Source organism: Macaca nemestrina, chromosome 5 (assembly GCF_043159975.1).
Source record: "Macaca nemestrina isolate mMacNem1 chromosome 5, mMacNem.hap1, whole genome shotgun sequence".
Lineage (NCBI taxonomy): Eukaryota > Metazoa > Chordata > Mammalia > Primates > Cercopithecidae > Macaca > Macaca nemestrina.
This window is the reverse complement of record NC_092129.1, coordinates 127,269,448-127,291,956: the sequence shown is the minus strand read 5'-3', so window position 1 is coordinate 127,291,956 and position 22,509 is coordinate 127,269,448. Positions and strand designations below refer to the sequence as shown.

At 33.9% G+C, this 22,509-nt stretch overlaps 1 protein-coding gene across 3 annotated transcripts in view; it reads right to left on the bottom strand.

The window, feature by feature from the left end:
• LOC105479546 (3-hydroxy-3-methylglutaryl-CoA lyase like 1) overlaps positions 1–22,509 on the bottom strand; it is a 159,392-nt gene that overhangs the window by 82,669 nt on the left and 54,214 nt on the right. For all 3 annotated transcript variants that reach the window (XM_011737548.2, XM_011737549.3, XM_011737550.3), the window contains 2 exons: positions 12,123–12,218; positions 9,607–9,755 (listed from right to left, as the gene is read on the bottom strand). In XM_011737548.2, coding sequence (XP_011735850.2) covers positions 9,607–9,755; positions 12,123–12,218 — 245 coding nt within the window. The remainder of the gene's footprint in view (positions 1–9,606; positions 9,756–12,122; positions 12,219–22,509) is intronic.

Here is a 22,509-nt window from a genome sequence, read left to right as displayed (position 1 = left end):
ATTTTGCTTCAATTTCTAATGTCAAAATTATATTCTTAGAGCATGGGTCCGATTACATATTTTTCTTTGAAAATCTTTAATGGCTTGCTATTTTTTACTGAATAAACTGGTGTTCAAATTTAGCAATCTGTGAAACTCCAATCTAACCTTCTACCTTTCTCTTACTATACATCCACAAAAACTTTATTTCAATAAAAAGTAAACTTCTTTCTATTACCCAAACCTTTCCTGAGATTTCTCTTCACTGTGTCTTTGCTCTTTGTAGGTTCCCTGCCCGGACTGAAAAAGCCATTATTTTGATTATGTTTCCATATATTCATATATTTTTAATGACTTCATTGTACTGGTAACTTCTTTATGAAATTTCTCTAAATCACCCCAGAGATTAGAATTACTTTAAAATTAAATAGTATGTATATTTATCTCTCTTAATGTACTTATTGGTTTCGGCAGTACAATAATTATTTTTGAACATATTATATTTTCCCAGTCTGCTAAAAACTCTTTGAAGTTATGCTGAATTTTCATTTTCATAGCCCACATGGTATCACAAGACAGTACATTGTTTAAAACAAATATAGCTGCCCCTCAGTGTTTGTGGGGGATTCTCCCTATATACTTTAAATCATCTCTAGATTACTTGTAATACCAATACAATGTAAATACTATGTAAGTAGTTGCTATACTGTATTTTTATTTTTATTTTAAATTAAAAAAAATATTTTGGATTCATAGTTATCCCTACATGTAGAACCCGTGGATATTGAGTGCCTACTATATTTAATTGCTATTTCTTGTATGAATTAATACACAAATATGTTAGTTAAAATGTCATTTTCACCTTCTGAATATTTGTCTAAGACATTCCTAATTTTTAAAGTAAAAAAATAGGTAAGGGTTATTTATGTTCTAAATCCTGTAGCCAGAAATAATAGCACATATCTGAGAGATCAGAACTTGAAATTCATTTTTTAAACATTATTCAGATGGCATAGTAATCATCAATCATATTGAAATTAATCTTGCTAAAATTAACAAAAAGCACAGCATTACAATAAATCCTGTGGAAATGAATATGAATTGTTTTATTTGTATTTGTGCTTGTTGAGGTCATTTTTTAACAGTCTGTAAAAACATGATATAAAACAAGACTTGAAGTGTTTCAGTCTTTAATAACCTTACCTAGAAGAACTAAATCACGAAAAAGAATCTACAGTTAGGCCTTATCCCAGCCTACCTTCTCACAATTATCCCATGTTCCTCCAATCATCCTGGCAAAAATTGAAACAATAAGTATAAATAAACGCCATGTATAAATGTCACAAACATTTGGAGTGGAGTCAACTATTGCTTATCCTCAGAAAAGAACAATGCCAGGAGTGATGAAATTACATGTAATCTCAAATAAAGGGAATTAAGATATATAAACATAGGAGCTACTTTGCTACATTCATGTGGAATACACCATTCTATAAGCAACACAAAACAACATGCCATTATTATTAAGTGAATGAACAATACATTTTGAGAGCCTGTAATACATTTATCACTGTGGATAATATAAAAATTAAAGACTGTTTCATGGCATCAAGGAGTAATTCTGCTAAGATTCAATTTTTGCTTTAGAATACTTGGCCGATTTTATTTCTCCTAAGCCTACTGTTAGAATACCATGTATTAAAAATATCTTCTGTATAAACTGTGATCTCTCTATAAATACATGCAAAGTTTAAACAAAATTTTCATGTAATACCTTACTTTACATATAGTTTTGTTCCTAAAACTGTATATGCCTGTGAGGTTAATTAATTTATCTGCTTAGTTCCTGATGAAACTAAGAAGTAAATTTGTATTCAAATTAGAATTCAAATTAGAATTTTAGGGTTTTCTTGGAAAGAAAATGGCATAACCTCCTTCAGCAGTTCATCCTTGGAAAAGTTGCTGTATAAAATATTTAAACATATGTGGGGCTAGACATTTGCTTACAATTTTGTAATCTCCACAATAAATCCATTTTACCAATGGAAAACCTGAACCTCAAGTAAATTAAATAGGTTGCAGAATACAAATAGAGTAAACTGCTGAACTAGGCTTTAAAACCAAACTGTCTGTCCAACTTGAAGGCTGGGTCTTTCTACTACATCAAATGAGCTGTTTGCAATGAGAAAGCTTCCTGTGTCAAGCTCAGATTCCTACACTACAAGCTCAGACCTGGGAAGCCAGACAGAGAGACTGGTTCAGACTAACTTTTAAATTATCTTTACCTTGATCTTATTTTCTGCCATACCTTTTAAAACTTTCTATACCTTTTTGCTCTATTTGTCTTTCCACTCTAATTGATAAACTACCACATTTGATCCTTTGTGTTTTTGCCTCTTAAAACGATGAATCCTTGGAGTAATTTTTAATTAAATGGCCTCAGTCCCACCCAGAGCCACGTGGAAAGGTGTTAAGAGTCCCATACTGGTAGAGTAGCCTTCCCTTATCTAAGCTTTTAATTTCTGCAGTCTCAGTTACGTGCAGTCAACCATGGTCTGAAAATAGGAAATGGAAAATTCCAGAATAACCACTTCATAAGTTTAAAATTGTGGGGCACTCTGAATAACATGATGTGATCTCATATCATGTTGTTTGAGATGTGACTCTTCCCTTTGACCAGCATATCCATGCTGTAGATGCTCCCAGACCATTAGTCACTTAATGGTTCTCTCAGTTATGAAATCAACTGTATCTCAGTACTTGTGTTTAAGTAACCCTTATTTTACTTAATGATGGGACCAAAGCCTAAAAGTAGTGAAGTTGGCAACTTGGATATACCAAAAAGAATCTGCAAAGTGCATCCTTTAAGTAAAATGGGGAAAGTTTTCAACTTAAAAAAATATTGTATGCTGAGGTTGCTAACATCGATGGTAAGAATATTAAACTCCTATCAATAGAATTGTGAAGTAGGAAAAAATAATTTCATTCTGGTTTTGCTGTCGTACCTCAAACTACAAAAATCACAGCCACGGTATGTGATAAGCTCTTAGTTAAGATGGGAAAGACATTAAATTTGTGTGTGGAAAACATGAACAGAAAACATGTTCTGACTGAGGACCATGTGTTGTACCAGAAAGCATTGAACCTGTAAGACTTCAGCAAGGGATCTCCTGAAACTGGTGACCCCAAGCCATTACTGCAGGCAAAGGGTATTTACACAGATTCAGGAATAGGTTTGGACTCAAACATACAAAAATTACTGGAGAGGCTACATCTGCAGATTAAACTTTATTATACATATGTATGTAAAGGATAAAAACAGTATATATAGGGTTTGGTATAATACTATCCACATTTTCAAGCCTCCACTGGGGGTCTTGGAATACATCTCCTGCAGACAAGGGGGACTACTGTACTAAATGGGACCTGCATGGCAGACTCCCTGCTCCCCAAGCCCTCAAGCTAAACCCAACTCAAAATCTGAGTATGTTCCCAATGATCTGGGCCAGACACTTCGGGTAATATTTCAGGTTCCATTTTATGATGACTTATATTGTTTGTTCTTCAGAAGAGATTTGTAAAATAGTCTCTCTTTTAAATAGCCTGATTATGTACAAAATGTTATTTTATTCACCAAATTAAACCAATGTCCAGAGACTTTTCTCAGCGTTCTGTATTTCCCGGCTTTTGACTCTGTCTCTAACTAGCCAAGCTCTCAAATTGTTAATGATCCACTTAAATCTCTGAGACCTGAAACCTACATCACTGTGCAGTTTGTTCTCTTATGTTAAATATGAAAGACATTTCGTTTCATAGCTCCCACGTATTTTATTTTATAAACTTCAATAGCATGTCTGCTTTTAAAAACAATAAAAAAGCATCAATGTTAAATTCAGTTACTAGAAATGAAACTAATTTTGCCTCTTTGATCTAGTGCTAAAACTTTAATTGCCACTTTTTTTTTTTGATCTATCCACTCAAAATATTTAGCTTCTAGGTTGTCTGTACAGTTGATTGATGAGTGTAGAAGTGAGAATTTCAGAGGACTGACCACATAAAATGATGGGTGGAAAAGGCATTCCAAAGATCAGTAAGTTTGAGAAACTCAGTCCAACACAGCCATCTTCCAGCCCTAGTTTAAAGAAGTTCTATATTTGGAGGGCCTGGTTAACAAGGATAACCATGTTTAATCCAGGTGTCTGCAAATTTTTGAACCATGAATTCTCCCCTTACCTTTACCTCCACTACTGTTTTAATTTTAATGTAACCCTACTCAACTTGTTGAGTAATGCTTTGGGAGACTCTGATTAGATATTTCCAAGGTAGAGCTCTGAGCTTGACCCATTTCAATCCCTACCTACATTTTTAAAATAAGTTTTTGATTCAATTTTGAATTAATTGAGGAAGGCCTAAGATTAAGTATGTTTTCTACTGAATTATATTGAAAAAATTGAATACGATTAAATACAAATTTATCGAATGCTTAGTATTTCCGAACTTTATTCAGAGTACTTCTTCCAGGTATGCTTTGTGTTCTCATTTCATATGAATAGTGTTTCTAAATAAAAGTAAATTTGGAAATGCTTTTAAGGAATTCATAGCAAAGTTAATCTCATGATAAAACCTTCTAAATGTTCATTTTTCTATTTCATATGTTGCATAACTCTCTTTTCATATTTATTAAATTCACTTTGTTACATGCTTGTTTCACATTGACATCATATATAATGAAAGAAAAAGCATGTAAACAATAATTTTAAATTATTGTAAGTGACTGTATGGACTATGAACATATACCATTCAACCACTATCTGTGCTGAATTAATTTCACACCTTAGGGACACCATTAACTTTCTTGAAATTATTTGCATAAATTACAATTCTACTTCTTGCCCAGGTATGGCAAGGTATACTCTAGTAAGAGAATATTTAATGACAAAAAAGCATTAATGCTAATTTCATGAGAAATGATTAAACACATTCTTACCTCAAAATGTCTAAATGAAAGCTATTTAGACACAACTGCACAAACCCAGCTTACAAATATTAACTGCTGCTGGGTATGTGCTATTCTGGCACACAGCAGTGCCAAAATAATATATAAAGCTTAAAAGTATAAACCCTTAAACAAACCATATGTATGAAAGAAAATAGCTTTAACATATGTCTTATTTTTAGAGTTTTATGTACCATATTTTGGTGGTACATAATGATTGAATCATTCTTCCAGACCTAGGCCTCAATTGAACAATAGAATTTGGAAAGGAACTTCTGCGGGCAGCTTCTTGCTGCCCACTTACAAGAATATGATGCTATAAATGCAAGTGTACCATGGAGGCAGATCATCCAATGGAAGGGATTTGATGCTCTGTCATAAGAAATGCTGGCTACTAGTCACAGTGTACTTAAAAATGGAGCCCTAAGTAAGGAGACTCATTATCTTACTCAGTAACACTGCTATCTTCGGGTCAGGATCTGAGTCCATACTGAGATTCTACATTAGACAAGGAGAACAGGAAACACAGACTCAATGCAATGTGACCTAGATGATTTGGCCAACTCAGCAAGTAGGTTGCAAGTTTTTGAATAAATGTGTTTAGTTATAAATTATCTCTCAAAGGGAAAAAATAGTGTTTTAAAGGAGAATACTGTGCCCTGACTTCATGGCACTTGGGAAGATTGCCATTTTAAAGGACGAGAATCATATAGAGCTGAACCAGTTAAAAAAAAAATAATAGGAAGGAATAAGAAATAAAAAAATAAGAAGTTCCTTACATTGAGGATCTTTCATCAAAGAAATTCTTCATGATTATATGTAATGCAATCCCTTTTGGAAGCATTTAAGACCAAATTAAATTTTCACTGGTTTTGGATAAGAAGAAAGTCAATAGTAAGAAAAATAGTAGCTGAAGAGATGGATAAAATGAAAACCCTAGATTAATTACAGTTCTAGGAAAATCTGACTCCTTACCTCCTCCTAAATACCAAGCTCATTTTATTAATAAATTATGACTAAAATATGACATTATCACACCTGACAATTGTCTTTGTTTTTCTGTATCTAAAAGTAATCAATGCTTGTCTATATTAGTTGAAAAAAAATTCAGCCCGTTACAATTCACTTTAAAATTTTATAATCGTTAAAACGATGAATTAATAATTTTGTGTGGCTCCTACGAAAATTGTTAAATATACTCTTCTTTGAACTTTCAGTATAAACTTTCAGAAGGTTAATCACAAATCAGATGATTCCAGGCCACTTTATATGAGAAGTATAAGATGTGATTATGTAAAGAAACTTTCATGGTTTATGCTTTAATATACAAACCTGCTGACCTTGTAATTTTATACTTTCTATTTATAATCATTTTAACTATGAAATTAATAATGGCAACTTACTGAGAATTTTCTTTTCAAATTAACACTCTCACAAAGAGTGAGCATGTGATTAATGTCATTTCAATAAACAGAAGCTGATAATCACTTTAGACAAAAAGTAATAAATTCCGAACATCTTATATATTAACGCACTACTTCCTATCTTGAAGAATTTCAATTTTAAAAGGATCCTAGCAAGCCAATAGATATGTATTTCAATAAATACCATTGATAAAAGGAAAATAATCACATTTGTCATAGGCTTTTATTTTTCTTTGCCTTCTTAACCTTTTAAAATTTAGACAGTTATTAGAAAAATTATCTAGATTTAAAATAAAGTCACATGGACTGCACCTTAAATAATAAAATCCATACTGCAGATATTTCATTTTGCATTCACATATAATGTATACGTGCCAGTAGTTAGCTGACTCTGCATTTTATGTCACTGATTTGGCGTAGTATCTTTTCACAATGTGCCCCAGATGTTATGTACAGTTCTCAGCATGTGTTAAAAATGTGTACATATGCATGTGTTGTGTGTGTGTGTTTCAGTGCGTGTGTGGCGGAATTTAACAATAGCCTTCATAACTGTAATAAAAGCTACTATTTGGACTATATGAAAGTTTAGTATTTTACAAAAATACTAAATAGTTTTTTGAGCTTTTATAAAAATACTGAAATAGTTTTAGTGAGCTTTTATAAAATGTGTACTGCTTTATGGCCTTTAAAGCTGACAACTGACGACGTAAATTTTCTGGATGATTATCAAGTATATGTTGATGCAGCTGTTGCCACGCAAGACATGCTGAAGCATCTACTGCAGTTTCAAATAGTTGAGCATGGCTCCTTTCCTTAAATAGGTACTAATGGCTTATGACTTACAATGGTGAATACCTAAAATCGAGATTGCCAGTAAAAATAAAATCTTATTTCAACTTTGTATAAATTGTGGGGAGGAAGAAGATATTTTCAACTACACAAATAGCTACTGAACTCAAATATGGAAAGGCATATTTCTGAAAATGATAGTGTTCAGAAAATTCAGGAATTGTACTCCAAAGGAACAAAATCCCCATTGGAAAACATACATGTATCTATAGTATAATTCTACACTAAAGTCCCCACTGTACCCTACTCATTTGGTTTGACCATGGGTCACTTCTTGTTCATCAAACCTGGAAAGCTTTTTAAGCCACAGCACGATTAGAAGTTGTCATTTTTCTGATGAGGCAATATTATTTGTCAAACAATGAGTATTAAGAGGGTTTGAGATTTTTATTAGCCCAATTATATTAACTATTCCATTTTACAAGAGAAAGCTAAGATGACAAAAAGTTACTTCCTACAACTTATATTTGCATCCATCTTTCAACACTACAAAAACTGTTCCTATTTTTGAAGAGCAAGCCACATAAGCACTTTACTTCTTATAGTCACATGCTTTTTAACTGTCCAGTGAGAATTGCTTTATTTTAAAGTTTGTACTCCACACTTTAAACACACAGTGAACTAGAATAGGGTCTTCATCTTTCTCTTTATTTTAAAAAAATTGAGACAACTTATTTATATTTGAATTGAGAAACCGATAGCATATCTCTCCTTTTTGATTGTGGTTATGTAACTTTTGCCTGAAAAATAGATATCCTTTATTTTATGTCTTTGGAAATACATTATCTTGGATTTTATATTTTTCTCATATAGTCCTTACATGATATGTATTTATCTTAATTACAAAAGTAATTTCAAATTTTAGAAAGTCATGTAGACTTACTATGGAGGACAGGAAAAATAAATTATAAATAGAAAACAAACCAACAAAATATTTTACTAGCTATAGTCTAACTTTAATTGCTTCCCCAAAACACCTTGGTTGAAATTCCAATCATTTCAATAATACTCTCAGCCAAAATTGACTCACTTGTCGTTCTCATTAACTGATGAATCTTGCCTGCTACTATGAACTTTGCTCACCTCAACTAAGGGAAGTACAGCCTGCACCCAAATCCATCCCCAGCTTTCAACCTTCTATTACCAATCTCTATACATGTTAACTTGTTAAGATGTGTGTTCATCATATCTCCATATGTATGAAATTAATAGAAAAAAATAGCTAATGTCTTAGAAACATTCTTCCTTAAGTAACAAACACACACAAAAATGCATTACAGGTTTCACAGCACATAGGCCTGGTTATAATACTTGAGGCAACTATTGGTCCTGGAAGTAGTCAAGCACCAAGGCAGATTTTTCCCTCTCTCCTTCCTCCCTCTATATCTCTCATCACGCTAGGAGCCTCCTTTTTCCATTTCCTCTTTCTACTACTCTGTCCTGTCACTGATTTCCATGAGGCTCCATCCTAGGAACCCCAAAATAGCGAACTCAGTGACAAAAATCACATAATTTTTCAATACAAGTAACTATGTTTGATATTCCATTTCTGAACTCCTGAGAGAGAAAATTAGGTTTGTGGAAGTTAGATTTGGGTCAGTTTTTCTTTTCCATGTCCTGTAATCAACAGCTCTTAGAATGAACAGCCGATAAGTTTCTACAAGAAAAAGGCAAGGCGAGGAGAAAAGGATTGATATCTCTGATACCCCTAAATTTACAGAAATCATATATAGTAGAAAATAGTAGAGAACTGAAAGTTTATATTTATCTTCTATAAGCAATTTATCAAGTATTTTTAAACGGTGTTCTGCAAGATGCTATTGGAGGTGCTTTGGGATCACCCAGAGGAAGTAGAGAAGTCAGCCACTGAGGGGGAGAAAGAATGGGTAAAATGATTCCCTAGAGCAGCTCAATTTTATGTCTGCTGTATTCTATTGAAGTTCTACATAAAATACTCTTTGAAGAAAAAGTCATGTTTTTTAAAAAAATTTGAAAACCACATTATATAATTCTTTTCCAAAAGATGTTGTGAGTTTATACCAACTTACCAGCACATGTAGGCTGAGATGAGAGGGCTGCATTTGGGTGACAGAGTGTTAATAAAATAGTTAATAATGCCAGATTTGCATGCTAGTTCCTCTGATTTCAATTGCATTACACATTCCACAAGCTAGATACTCACTAATAATCATCAATGATGTTAATGAGATGTAACTATATAGTGATTGCCCTGATTAAAGTAGAAATACGATATTCTATGTATATTTTTATAAATGATATAAGAATCTCTAGATAATTTATGAGTAAGCTTTAACAATAAACATTAACAAAACAGAATTTGTGGGATTTCATAAGTACCCTCGTGCTGGAATATTCATGTGTCTTGCAGACTTAACAACCTCCTCAAACTTTCCCATACTTTCTTCAATGGAACAGTTAATATTCTTCTTGCTAAAGGATTCAGATGCAGCTCCAAAAACTGATATCTCAGTAGCTCCAGCAGCAACCTGAAAAACATAATTTAAAGCCAAAGCTAATAATTTCAAAAATGTGAATGGTAGTGGTAGAAGAAAGATTAACTACTTTATGAAGGCATACATGTATTCTTTAATATTTGCCTTAGAATTTAAAATTGGATTCTTCTCATCTTGACACATATACTCTTTCAAAATGTAAAAACGTTTTATAGTAACAGAATAATCCACAAACTGCAATATTCCTAAGTCTATAAGCCACAAAAACACAATGAGGATGTTCTATTTAATTATGCCTTTTATAAATTATGTATTATCTTCAGAAATACTGTAACCCCAATTATGGAAAATACTAGCACCCCAATAAAACCCTTATCCTCCATGAAAAAATATTTTCAAACCAATTATTAAAATGGAAGATATTAAATACTTTGTTTTTCTTCTCTTCTTACAATCCAACAGAAAAATATTTTTCCAACTCATCATTTAGATTTTGCCCCCAGTTTTTCTTTGATCTCCTAATCTAGCTTTTATTTTTTTGTATCCTGATTTCTACAGCCATACTCTTTTGTACCTAATGCTTTGATCCTTTTGCCAGTCTTTAAATCCAAAATATTAATCTAATCAATTTCCTTTTTGTACTTTTTGTCCATTTTATTCCTTCCTCCAGGCTCTCCAGTGACTTATTTTTCAAATGTCAAGCCTCTTAGTCGTTTAGCTAGATGTTTAAGATCTTCCGTTAATGTATTTCTAGCACTTTGCCTACGTTCTCCCCTCTTGCTAATCCCCTGTTAATACATGGTGGGAGGCTGGGCACGGTGACTGATGCCTGTAATCCCAGCACTTTGGGAGGCCAAGGCAGGCAGATCACAAGGTCAAGAGATCAAAACCATCCTGGCCAACATGGTGAAACCCCGTCTCTACTAAATATACAAAAATTAGCTGGGTATGGTGGCATACATCTGTAGTCCCAACTACTTGGGAGGCTGAGGCAGGAGAATCGCTTGAACCTGGGAGGTGGAGGATGCAGTGAGCCGAGATCACGCCACTGCACTCCAACCTGGTGACAGAGCCAAACTCCATCTCTAAAATAAAATAAAATAAAATAAAATAAAATAAAATAAAATAAAATAAAATACAATAAAATAAAATAAAATAAAATAAAATAAATACATGGGGAGAGAAAAACCTAAAAGCTATCTTTTCATCTTTCCTCAAACATTTAAAAAATATTGGCTTCTATGCCTGTATCCAAAATAAATTTCCAATTTCTAAAATAAAAACCCTGTTAGTGAACATCTACTATTTGTCTGTTTTGTTTTTAGTACTATGGATGTGCTTTTTGTCATCTACAAACAGCTGTGTAAACTAAGTGTTGTTATGCACATTTTATAGATGAAACAGCTGTAGCACAAAAAGGTAAATACTTGGCATGATATCACACAGGGAGTAAAAGTTCTGGAGTCACATTTTGAGCACAGAATTGCTTGACTTCCAAGTCAAGATTAGTTCCACTCCAGTGCTTGCCCCTCTGAGTTAACATGAGAGTGTCCTTTCAGTACCTTCTTCAAAGTAAGATACGTTCTTACTTTGTTAGGATTAGTAGATGACACCAATATTTACAATTTTGTAAATGACTTTTTAAACAATGCAATAAAAATTTTATCAAATCAAACCCAAGGGAAAAATACATGGTTCTAACAAAATACAGTATATGATTAATACCCCACAACCTCAACTTTACATAATACAGTTTCACATAATGAATATTTTTCATTAATATTCATTAATATCAGAAATAGCTGCTGTAAAACCTATGCAATAAGCCCATATAAGGATAACACCTTAAAAATGAAGAGGATCATCTCATATATATAATTATTAAAGCTTTATTTAAATTATATAAATTTTTAAATCACAGAGGATCAAAAGAAACCAGAAGACAAACAGGGAAAGTAACTACAGCCAGATAACATGACAATTAGTTTTCACCCAGAGAGAGAAAATAAGACACAAAAAGCTGATCAACAAAGGTTGACAAAAATAATTACCAAATTCAACAGTAATAATAACTATACAAATTACATTGAAAAATGCTTAAATAGTGTTCTATATTACTTAAGAAGAAGCACAAAATACACTTCTAAAAAATTTCACAAAAATGCAGAATTTTACTTTTGTGTTTTGACTTTTGAACAGTGAAGCTGGAAGAGCCAGCTATATAGACCACTTTAGTCCCCAGCAATGCTATGAGGACATGGAGCTCTATGTCTTCATGTTAGTACATTAGCATAGTATTTATATTACAGGTGAGTTACACATGATACAACTTTAACTTTATAAATATCTTTAAAACAATAAGAGGCAGATCAATTTTAGAAATATAAGTAGCTCACTTACAGCACGGTGTAAACCCTGAAGATTAGGAGTAAGGACGGGATAGCGAACTCCTGGATATTGATGAATGCCTTTCATTACTTCAGTGTGATCAGCCATCTTAAATACATAATAGTTACATGTAAATGTGTGACTTTGAGTATGTTACCAAGAATCATTTTAGTTTCAGGTAGGTTATATTTACATAGGCAGAGTCTTTAAATTAATATCTGAAATAAAAAAAATTATGCCAGTGAATGTAAAGAAAATTAGTTCTCAGTCTCATAGATGTATAATAAGTAGAGATGAGTTTAACTGTTTTACAGAATGGGATCTGGCAAAATGAGTTATTATAGATAGGAATTCAGAACTTTACTATTTTCACTTGACCAATCTTTATTCCCTTCCTTTCATTTCATGGTCCAAGGCTGAAATATTTCTGAGATTGGGGAGAGTTGGAAAGACAATATGCTATTCATTTACCATCCATATGAAAATTTTATGTCCAAATAATTTTCAGTGTATGAAATTTTACAATGGTTAGTAAAATGTAAATTACACATATTCTTTAGAACAGTTTAACAAGGCTGAGATCCCAGAAAGTTATTTGGTGAGCATTGGTGTTTTAGTTAGTAATAGTTATAAAGCTTTATGTAGCACTATCATAGTATTACCACATGTTCTCATATGTGAACAAATTAATACAGTAGATAGAGTTTTCACCTGAAAAATTTAACCTACCCTGTCAACACTTTGTTTTCTGTATCTCTAAAAAGCTCAACTTTGAATTAAAATATCAAATTTACCAGTTTGCCACAAAGTCTAAGAATTAGCTTCTTAAAACAACAACTATTAATCAGATCCCATAATCATCACACAGAGAAATTACCATTGACATAACCATGAACCTGGCATATTTAAAAATAATAAATTATGGCATGAACAATAAATATGAAGAATAACATATAAGCAGTGGAAAGTATACAAAATGAACATGGAAAAAGCTGTGAAAACATACCAAACCAAAACTGGAATCCTCAATATAGAAATGCAGAAAAAGCCTTTTGGGTTTTCTTTATATAACTTGGCTTGCTATTATCAGAATGCATTATTTTTAAATTAAAAAATTAAAAGCAAATAAATCCAAACAAAAAATGCTTTTAAAATATAGCTAAACACATTTGACAAATATTATAATTTTAAATATAACAATACATGTTATGATATTTACCCTTATTGATACATTCATCTGGTCAACTCTCAAATGCCAGCAGAGTTAAATTTAATGCTTTCAATTAGTATAATTCAGATTACTTAAATGAGTTTTAAAATACGTATAAATTTGAAATTAAATAAGATACAAAAAAGTACCTTCCTTTGACTGGCATCATGCCTTATTACATTTAAGCTTTCATGTTTCATTCATAAACACATTTATTTGTGTTTACCAGGTGATCCTTTCTCGCTTATTTCTATAATATTGTATCCACTATCCCCTGCCTCACCCATTCCCATCTTTTCCAAACACTATCTACCACATTCACTTATAATGCATAAAAGTGATATCTCTCATTTCATTCTAAATCTCTCTGACTTTAATCTAGCTGTTTATTGAGCCCCTACTATGTCCAAAGCTCTGTGCTAGGTCCTGTGGAAAATAAAAACACAGACCTTACTTTCCTGTGGGAAAATGAGGTTATTGTGCTGAAGTAGTTAGTAGTATAGTTGGGGAGACAAAACAGATACACATGGAAGGTTAACAATTCAAAGAAATATACTGGTTGTAAATGAGATCACAGATTTTAGAGTTCAGAATGAATAAAGGTTGGTATGGTCTATTATAGTCTGGGAGAGTTTGAAAGAGCACATGCGATACAAACTACAGTCCTTGACTGTGGCATTGTTCCAACAAAAAATGGTCACGTCAATATTTCTGGTCCTATATGTTCTTCTGGGATCTCACTACTTTTCACAAAGAGGTAGACGTTATTTACTCTTTTCCTTGAAGCTGGGTAGGCTGTGATTCCTCCAACTCTTAAAGTGTAGTGGAAATCATACTATATGACTTCTGAAGCCAGGTTATAAAAAAGGATACAGCTTCCATATGGCTTTCTCTTTTGGGGAAAGCCACTGTAGGGAAATCAGCCAACATCCTGTAAGAAAGCCCAAATTAGCCTACGCAAAGAGGCCACATAAGGAGACTCTCATGCAGAACCCATGTGAAGAGGAACTGAGGCCCCCAGCCAATAGTCAGTGTAACCCCTAAATTTGTGATTGAAGTAGCCTCCAGACGACTTTTGCCTCCAGCATTTGAGTCATCCAGCTGAGGCCCTAGACACTGAAGACCAGAGACAACCTGTCCCCCATGTCCTCTTAAAATCCTGGCCCACAGAATTAGTAAGCATAACAAATGTTTACTTACACCACTAAGTTCTCAGGTAATTCATTTTACAGCTGTAAAAGCTGGAAAACTGAAAAATCAATAGGGTTGAAAAAGAAAGATGGACAGTTGCATAAGTGGTAACATATTATTTGGCTAGAGAAGATTATTAGTGAACAATTGGGGATGAGCTTACAAATGAAGAGGAAACCACACACTTTGATGTGTCTTTGAGGTAGGTTCACATTTAGTACAAACATTCTGATTTATCTTGAAGGCAATAGAAAGTCACGGAGAATGGGTGTTGAGAAAGGAGAAGACTGGACTAAAGGGTACATAACAAAATGAAGGCAGAAATAAAGATGTTCTTTGAAACCAATGAGAACAAAGACACAACATACCAGAATCTCTGGGACACATTTAAAGCAATGTATAGGGGGAAATTTATAGCACTAAATGCCCACAAGAGAAAGCAGGAAAGATTTAAAATTGACACCCTAACATCACAATTAAAAGAACTAGAGAAGCAAGAGCAAACACATTCAAAACTAGCAGAAGGCAAGAAATAACTAAGATCAGAGCAGAACTGAAGGAGATAGAGACACAAAAAAGCCATCAAAAAATCAAAGAATCCAGGAGCTGGTTTTTTGAAAAGATCAAAAAAAATTGATAGACTGCTGGTAAGACTAATAAAGAAGAAAAGAGATAAGAAACAAATGAAAAAAAAGAAGCAGTAAAAAATAATAAAGGGGATATCACCACCTATCCCACCGAAATATAAACTACCATCAGAGAATACTATAAACACCTCTACACAAATAAACTAGAAAATCTAGAAGAAATGGATAAATTTCTGGACACATACACCCTCCCAAGATTAAACCAGGAAGAAGTTGAATCCCTGAATAGACCAATAACAGGCTCTGAAACTGAGGCAATAATTAATAGCCTACCAACCAAAAAAAGTCCAGGACTACATGGATTCACAGCAGAATTCTATTAGAGGTACAAGGAGGAGCTGGTACCATTCCTTCTGAAACTATTCCAATCAATAGAAAAAGAGGGAATCCTCCCTAACTCATTTTATGAGGCCAACATCATCCTGATACCAAAGCCTGGCAGAGACACAACAAAAAAAGAGAATGTTAGACCAATATCCCTGATGAACATCAATGCAAAAATCCTCAATAAAATACTGGCAAACTGAATCCAGCAGCACATCAAAAAGCTTATCCACCATGATCAAGTGGGCTTCATCCCTGGGAGGCAAGGCTGGTTCAACACATGCAAATCAATAAGTGTAATCCAGCATATAAACAGAACCAAAGACGAAAACCACATGATTATCTCAATAGATGTAGAAAAGGCCTTTGACTAAATTCAACAGCCCTTCATGCTAAAAACTCAGTAAATTAGGTATTGATGGAACGGATCTCAAAATAATAAGAGCTATTTATGACAAACCCACAGCCAATATCACACCGAATGGGCAAAAACTGTAAACATTCCCTTTGAAAACTGGCACAAGACAGGGATGCCCTCTCTCACCACTCCTATTCAACATAGTGTTGGAAGTTCTGGCCAGGGAAACCAGGCAGGAGAAAGAAATAAAGGGTATTCGATTAGGAAAAAAGAAAGTCAAATTGTCCCTGTTTGCAGATGAGATGATTGTATATTTAGAAAACTCCATCATATCAGTGCAAACTCTCCTTAAGCTGATAGGCAACTTCAGTAAAGTCTCAGGATATAAAATCAATGTGCAAAAATCACAAGCATTCTTGTACACCAATAACAGACAAACAGAGAGCCAAATCATGAGTGAACTCCCATTCACAATTGCTTCAAAGGGAATAAAATACCTAGGAATCCAACTTACAAGGGATGTAAAGGACCTCTTAAAGGAGAACTACAAACCACTGCTCAACAAAATAAAAGAGGACACAAACAAATGGAAGAACATTCCATACTCATGGATAGGAAGAATCAATATCATGAAAATGGCCATACTGCCCAAGGTGATTTATAGATTCAATGCCATCCCCATCAAGCCACCAATGACTTTCTTCACAGAATTGGAAAAAATTACTTTAAAGTTCATATGGAACCAAAAAAGAGCCTGCATTGCCAAGACAGTCCTAAGCCAAAAGAACAAAAGCTGGAGGCATCACACTACCTGACTTCAAATTATACTACAAGGCTACAGTAACCAAAACAGCATGGTACTGGTACCAAAACAGAGATACAAACCAAAGGAACAGAACAGAGCCCTCAGAAAGAATACAACACATTTACAACCATCTGATCTTTTACAAACCTGACAAAAACAAGAAATGGGGAAAGGATTCCCTATTTAATAAATGGTGCTAGGAAAACTGACTAGCCATATGTAGAAAGCTGAAGCTGGATCCCTTCCTTACACCTTATACAAAAATTAATTCAAGATGGATTAAAGACTTAAATGTCAGACCTAAAACCATGAAAACCCTAGAAGAAAACCTAGGTAATACCATTCAGGACATAGGCATGGACAAGGACTTCATGTCTAAAACACCAAAAGCAATGGCAACAAAAGCCAAAATTGACAAATGAGATCTAATTAAACTAAAGAGCTTCTGCACAGCAAAAGAAACTACCATCGGAGTGAACAGACAACCTACAGAATGAGAGAAAATATTTGCAATCTACTCATCTGACAAAGGGCTAATATCCAGAATCTACAAAGACCTCAAACAAATTTACAAGGAAAAAAAAATGACTCCATCAAAAAGTGGGTGAAATATAGGAACAGACACTTCTCAAAAGAAGACATTTATGCAGCCAACAGACACATGAAGAAATGCTCATCATCACTGGCCATCAGAGAAATGCAAATCAAAACCACAATGAGATACCATCTCACACCAGTTAGAATGGCGATCATTAAAAAGTCAGGAAACAACAGAAAAAAGCTGGAGAGGATGTGGAGAAAGAGGAACACTTTTACACTGTTGCTGGGACTGTAAACTAGTTCAGCCATTGTGGAAGACAGTGTGGCGATTCCTCAAGGATCTAGAACTACAAATACCATTTGACCCAGCTATCCCTTTACTGGGTATATATCCAAAGTATTATAAATCATGCTGCTATAAAGACACATGCACACGCATGTTTATTGCGGCACTATTCACAATAGCAAAGACTTGGAACCAACCCAAATGTCCATCAATGATAGACTGGATTAAGAAAATGTGGCACATATACACTATGGAATAACTCTGCCACCATAAAAAAGGATGAGTTCATGTCCTTTGTAGGGACATGGATGAAGTTGGAAACCATCATTCTCAGCAAACTATCTCAAGGACAAAAACCAAACACCGCATGTTCTCTCTCATAGGTGGGAACTGAACAATGAGAACACTTGGACACAGGAAGGAGAACATCACACACTGGGGCCTGTCGTGGGGAGGGGGAGTGGGGAGGGATAGCATTAGGAGATATACTTAATGTAAATGACGAGTTAATGGGTGCAGCACACCAACATGGCACATGTATACATATGTAATAAACCTGCACGTTGTGCACATGTACCATAGAACTTAAAGTATAAAAAAAAATTGTAGTATTATAGAACAATTAATTTGGGGGAGGTGCACAGGATAGTCTAGATAGAAGAGAGGCCAACTCTCAGGTAATTGTGAGAATCCAGCTTGTGACAAGTTCTGTGGTAGAAAAAAATGGTACTGGGAATAGAACTAAAGAAAAATGAAGAGGACACACTGGCTAATAACACAGAGGAGCACTTTACTCAAAATTGTAATTCTCACCATTTTATAGCCTTCCTTTGTCAATAGTTTGTACATATTTAAACAGAGTTCTTGATTGCATATCCATGAATTTAGCTTTTGTGCTTGATGCTGTTTAGAGTGTGAGCTCTCTGTTTCTGTTTTTCTAACATGCATACACAAACATGCATGCACACACACATTACAAAAAGAAAATAAGCAAACTTAATCCTAATAATAAGCAGAAAGAAAAGCAAAGTTTTAGGAAATTGTAATAAAATGTAAAACAACTAAAGAATAATGTTAATCAAATTATCAATGCTTAAGCCTAAGTAAACATAGTATGTATAAATATTTATTAGAGACATATGTATTTTCGTGATAACAAAAGTTAATAAAGAGCATGTTCCTAACCAAATACAGATTTGGACAGAGATTGGAAGTATATCATAAAGTATGATAATGGGCAAATAAACAAATTTTAATCTACAATAAATATAGGTAATATTGGTCTATATTTAATTCATCCAGCACATAATTTAACAAAAATCTTGAGACAGTGTGAGGAAGCTTATATAATGAAGCAAACAATATTTTTTTAATAGATGTTTCAATCAATAGATCAAGAAAACCAAATACTGCATGTTCTAACTCATAAGTGGGAGCTAAACAATGAGAACACATGGACACAGGGAAGGGAACATCACACACTGGGGCCTGTCGGAGGGTGGAGGTTGGGGGGAGGGATAGCATTAAGAGAAATACCTAATGTGGATGACTGGTTGATGGGTGCAGCAAACCACCATGGCACATGTATACCTATGTAACAAACCTGCACATTCTGCACATGTACCCCAGAACTTAAAGTACAATAAATAAAGAAATAAAGAAAAAATGGAAAATGAACAGAGATGATAATGAAATTCCCAGATCATGAAAACTAAATTTTGATAATCACTGAAGGTATCTTAATAAAATTATGATAAATATAGAAAGTAGAATCCAAAAAGCTCTACTTTTACATTTAAAATATTTCTCACAATATATTGGGGCCATTCAAGAAAATAACAGTATTCTGTCTTAATTTAGTCAGTAAAGGCAAGTAAGTAAAGAGTTTTAGGAAATCCTGATAGAATATCATTTTATTACAATGAATAAAAAAGGGCAGGTTCCAATTAAAGGTACAAAGTCCTTGCTTTAATTTTTTTTTCTCTTGGGGAGTTTATGTTATATTTCAATCTTAATGTTGTTTTAATGTCTAAAGTTTAACTATAAACAATGAAACTAACAATTCATTTACATTACTGTTTTGACATTTCAAAAAAACCCTTCTACATCTGGTTTTATTTAACAAACGTTTTTCAGATTTTGCAGTGATTTTTCAAATTTAAGGTGATAAAAATCCTCATGATTTGGTTAGTAACAAGTTTTGCCATCATCAGCACACAGTCTGGAAATGGCAATATCTATATATCTCTACCCCCCCCCAAAAAAATAGGCCTACCATGGTTAAGAATTGTTTTAAGCATGCACATTTTGATATAGATCCAAATCATCACAATGTTTGTGTAACACTTTGCAAGAGTTTTCAAGATATGCAAAGTATCATGAGAATTATAGCCTAACAAGCTTAGAGATTTTATTTGCTACTAACTCTATCATGATGTAATTAAACTAGGATAGTTCATGCTATACACATTTAGACATCCTACCATGTTGTAATTACCTGAATACTATAATGTGTTCTAAATATTTAGGCTTTCAATATGTTCTCCAGACAATGGCAATGGCTGAAATACAGTTTAAGTGTTGTTAGTGTCCTCAGCTCACTCAAATTCCCTGAGATTAGTGGAATTTCAAGATAATGCATATGAGAATGCAGTGATAAACAACGAAACAGTTTCTCAAAAACTTCTGAAAGAGAATCATGTTGGAAATGTCAACTGTTTTTTGTAAATAGGCTACAGCAGACCTAGCTTTATTCAGCTTTGCTTTATTGTATTTCACAGGTACTGTGTTTTTTACAAACTGAAGGCTTGTGGGAGCTCTGAGATGATCAAGTTCTATTGGCATCATTTTTCCAACAGAATGTGCTCACTTGGTATCTCTGTGTCACATTTTGGTAAGTCTCACAATATTTAAAACTGGTTGATCATTATTATATCTGTTATGGTGATCTGTGATCACTGATCTTTGATGTTACTATTGTCATTATTTTGTGGCACCATGAACCACACCCATATAAGATGACAAATTTAATAAGTAAAGGCTGTGTGTGTTCAACTGATCTATCAACTGGGCATTCCCCACCTCTCTCCCTCTCCTCAGGACTCCCCATTCCCTGAGACACAACAATATTGAAATTAAGCCTATTAACCTTAAAATGGCCTGTAATGTTCAAGTGAAAGGAAGACTCACATATCTCTCACTTTAAATCAAAAGCTAAAATGATTAAGTGGAGTGAGAAAGGAATGTTGAAAGCCCAGATAGGTGAAAAACCAGGCCTCTTATGCCAAACAGTGAGAAAAGTTTTAAATGCAAAGAAAAAGTCAGAAGAGAATTAAAAGTGCTATTCCGGTTTACACACAGATAATACGTGAAACAGCCTTATTGCTGAAATGGAGAAAGTTTGAGTGCAGAAGATCAAACCAGTCACAACATTCCCCTAAGCCAAAGCCTAATCCAGGGAGAGGCCTGACGCTCTTCGATATTATAAAGGCTGAGACTGGTGAGGAAGCTGCAGAAAAAAAAGTTTGAAGCTAGCACAGAAGTTTAAAGAAAGAGGCAATCTCTGTAATATAAAAGGGCAAAGTGAAGCAGCAATTGCTGTTGAAGTAGCTGCAGCAAGTTATTCAGAAGGTCTAGATAAGATTATTAATTAAGGTAGCAACACCAAACAACAGATTTTCGATGCAGACAAAACATGGCATCTTCTTCTATTAGAAGATGTTCTATTAGAAGATGTTGTTCTGTCATAGCTGGACAGAAGTCAACGGCTAGCTTCAAAGCTTATCAGGATAGGCTAACTCTCTTGTCAAGGATTAATGCAGGTGATGTCTTTAAGCTGAAGCCAATGCTCACTGACCATTCCAAAACTTCTAAGAATCTTAAGAATGATGCTGAATCTACTCTGCCTATGCTCTAGAAATAGAAAGACAAAATCTAGAGGACAGCACATTTGTGTATAGTATGATTTACTGAACATTTTAAGTCCACTGTTGAGAACTACTGGTCAGGAAAAAGGATTCTTTCAAAATATTACTGCTCATTGGCAATGCACCTAGTCACCCAAGAGCTCTGATAGAGAGGTACAAGATTTATGTTGCTTTCATGTCCTACACAACATCCATTTTGCTGCCCATGGATCAAGGAGATTTACTTTCATGACTTCTTATTTAAGAAATACATTTTGTAAGACTAGAGCTACCATAGACAGTGATTCCTCTAATGGATGTGGGCAAAGTAGATAGAAAACCTTCTGTTAAAATTCACCATTGTACATGCCATTAAGAACATTTATGATTCATGAGAGGAGGTTAAAACAGAAACATTAACAGGAGTTTGGAAGTTTATTCCAATCTTCATGGATGACTTTGAGGGGGTCAAGACTTCAGTAGAGGATATAATTGCAGATGTGGTGGAAATAGCAAGAGAACTAGAATTAGAAGTACAACCTAAAAATGTAACTGAACAGCTGCAATCTCATGATCAAACCTGAACAAATGAGGAGCTGCTTCTAAGGGATAAGCAAAGAAAATGGTTTCTTGAGATAAAATCTCCTCGTGGTGAAGATGCTGTGAACATAAAGGGTTTAAATATTACATAAACTTAGTTGTGAAAGAAACAGCAGGATTTAAGAGGACTGACTAATTTTGAAAGAAGTTCTATACAGAGTAAAATACTATCAAACAGCATCACGTGCTAGAGATAAATTTTTCATGAAAGAAAGAATCGATTGATACAGCAAACTTGTATTATTTTAAGAAACTGCCACTACCACCCCGATCAGTCAGCAGTCACCAACAGAAAAGCAAGATTCTCCACCAGCAAAAAGATTATGACTTGCTGAAGGCTCAGATGATTGTTAGCAACTTTTTAATAATAAAGTATTTTTAATTAAGGTGTGTACATTATTTATTTAGATGTAATGCTACTGTACACCTAATAGACTACCATATTTTACAAGCATAACTTTTATATTCATTGAGAAGCTTAAAAATTTGTATGACTAGCTATGTTGCAATATTTGTTTTTTTGTAGTGGTCTG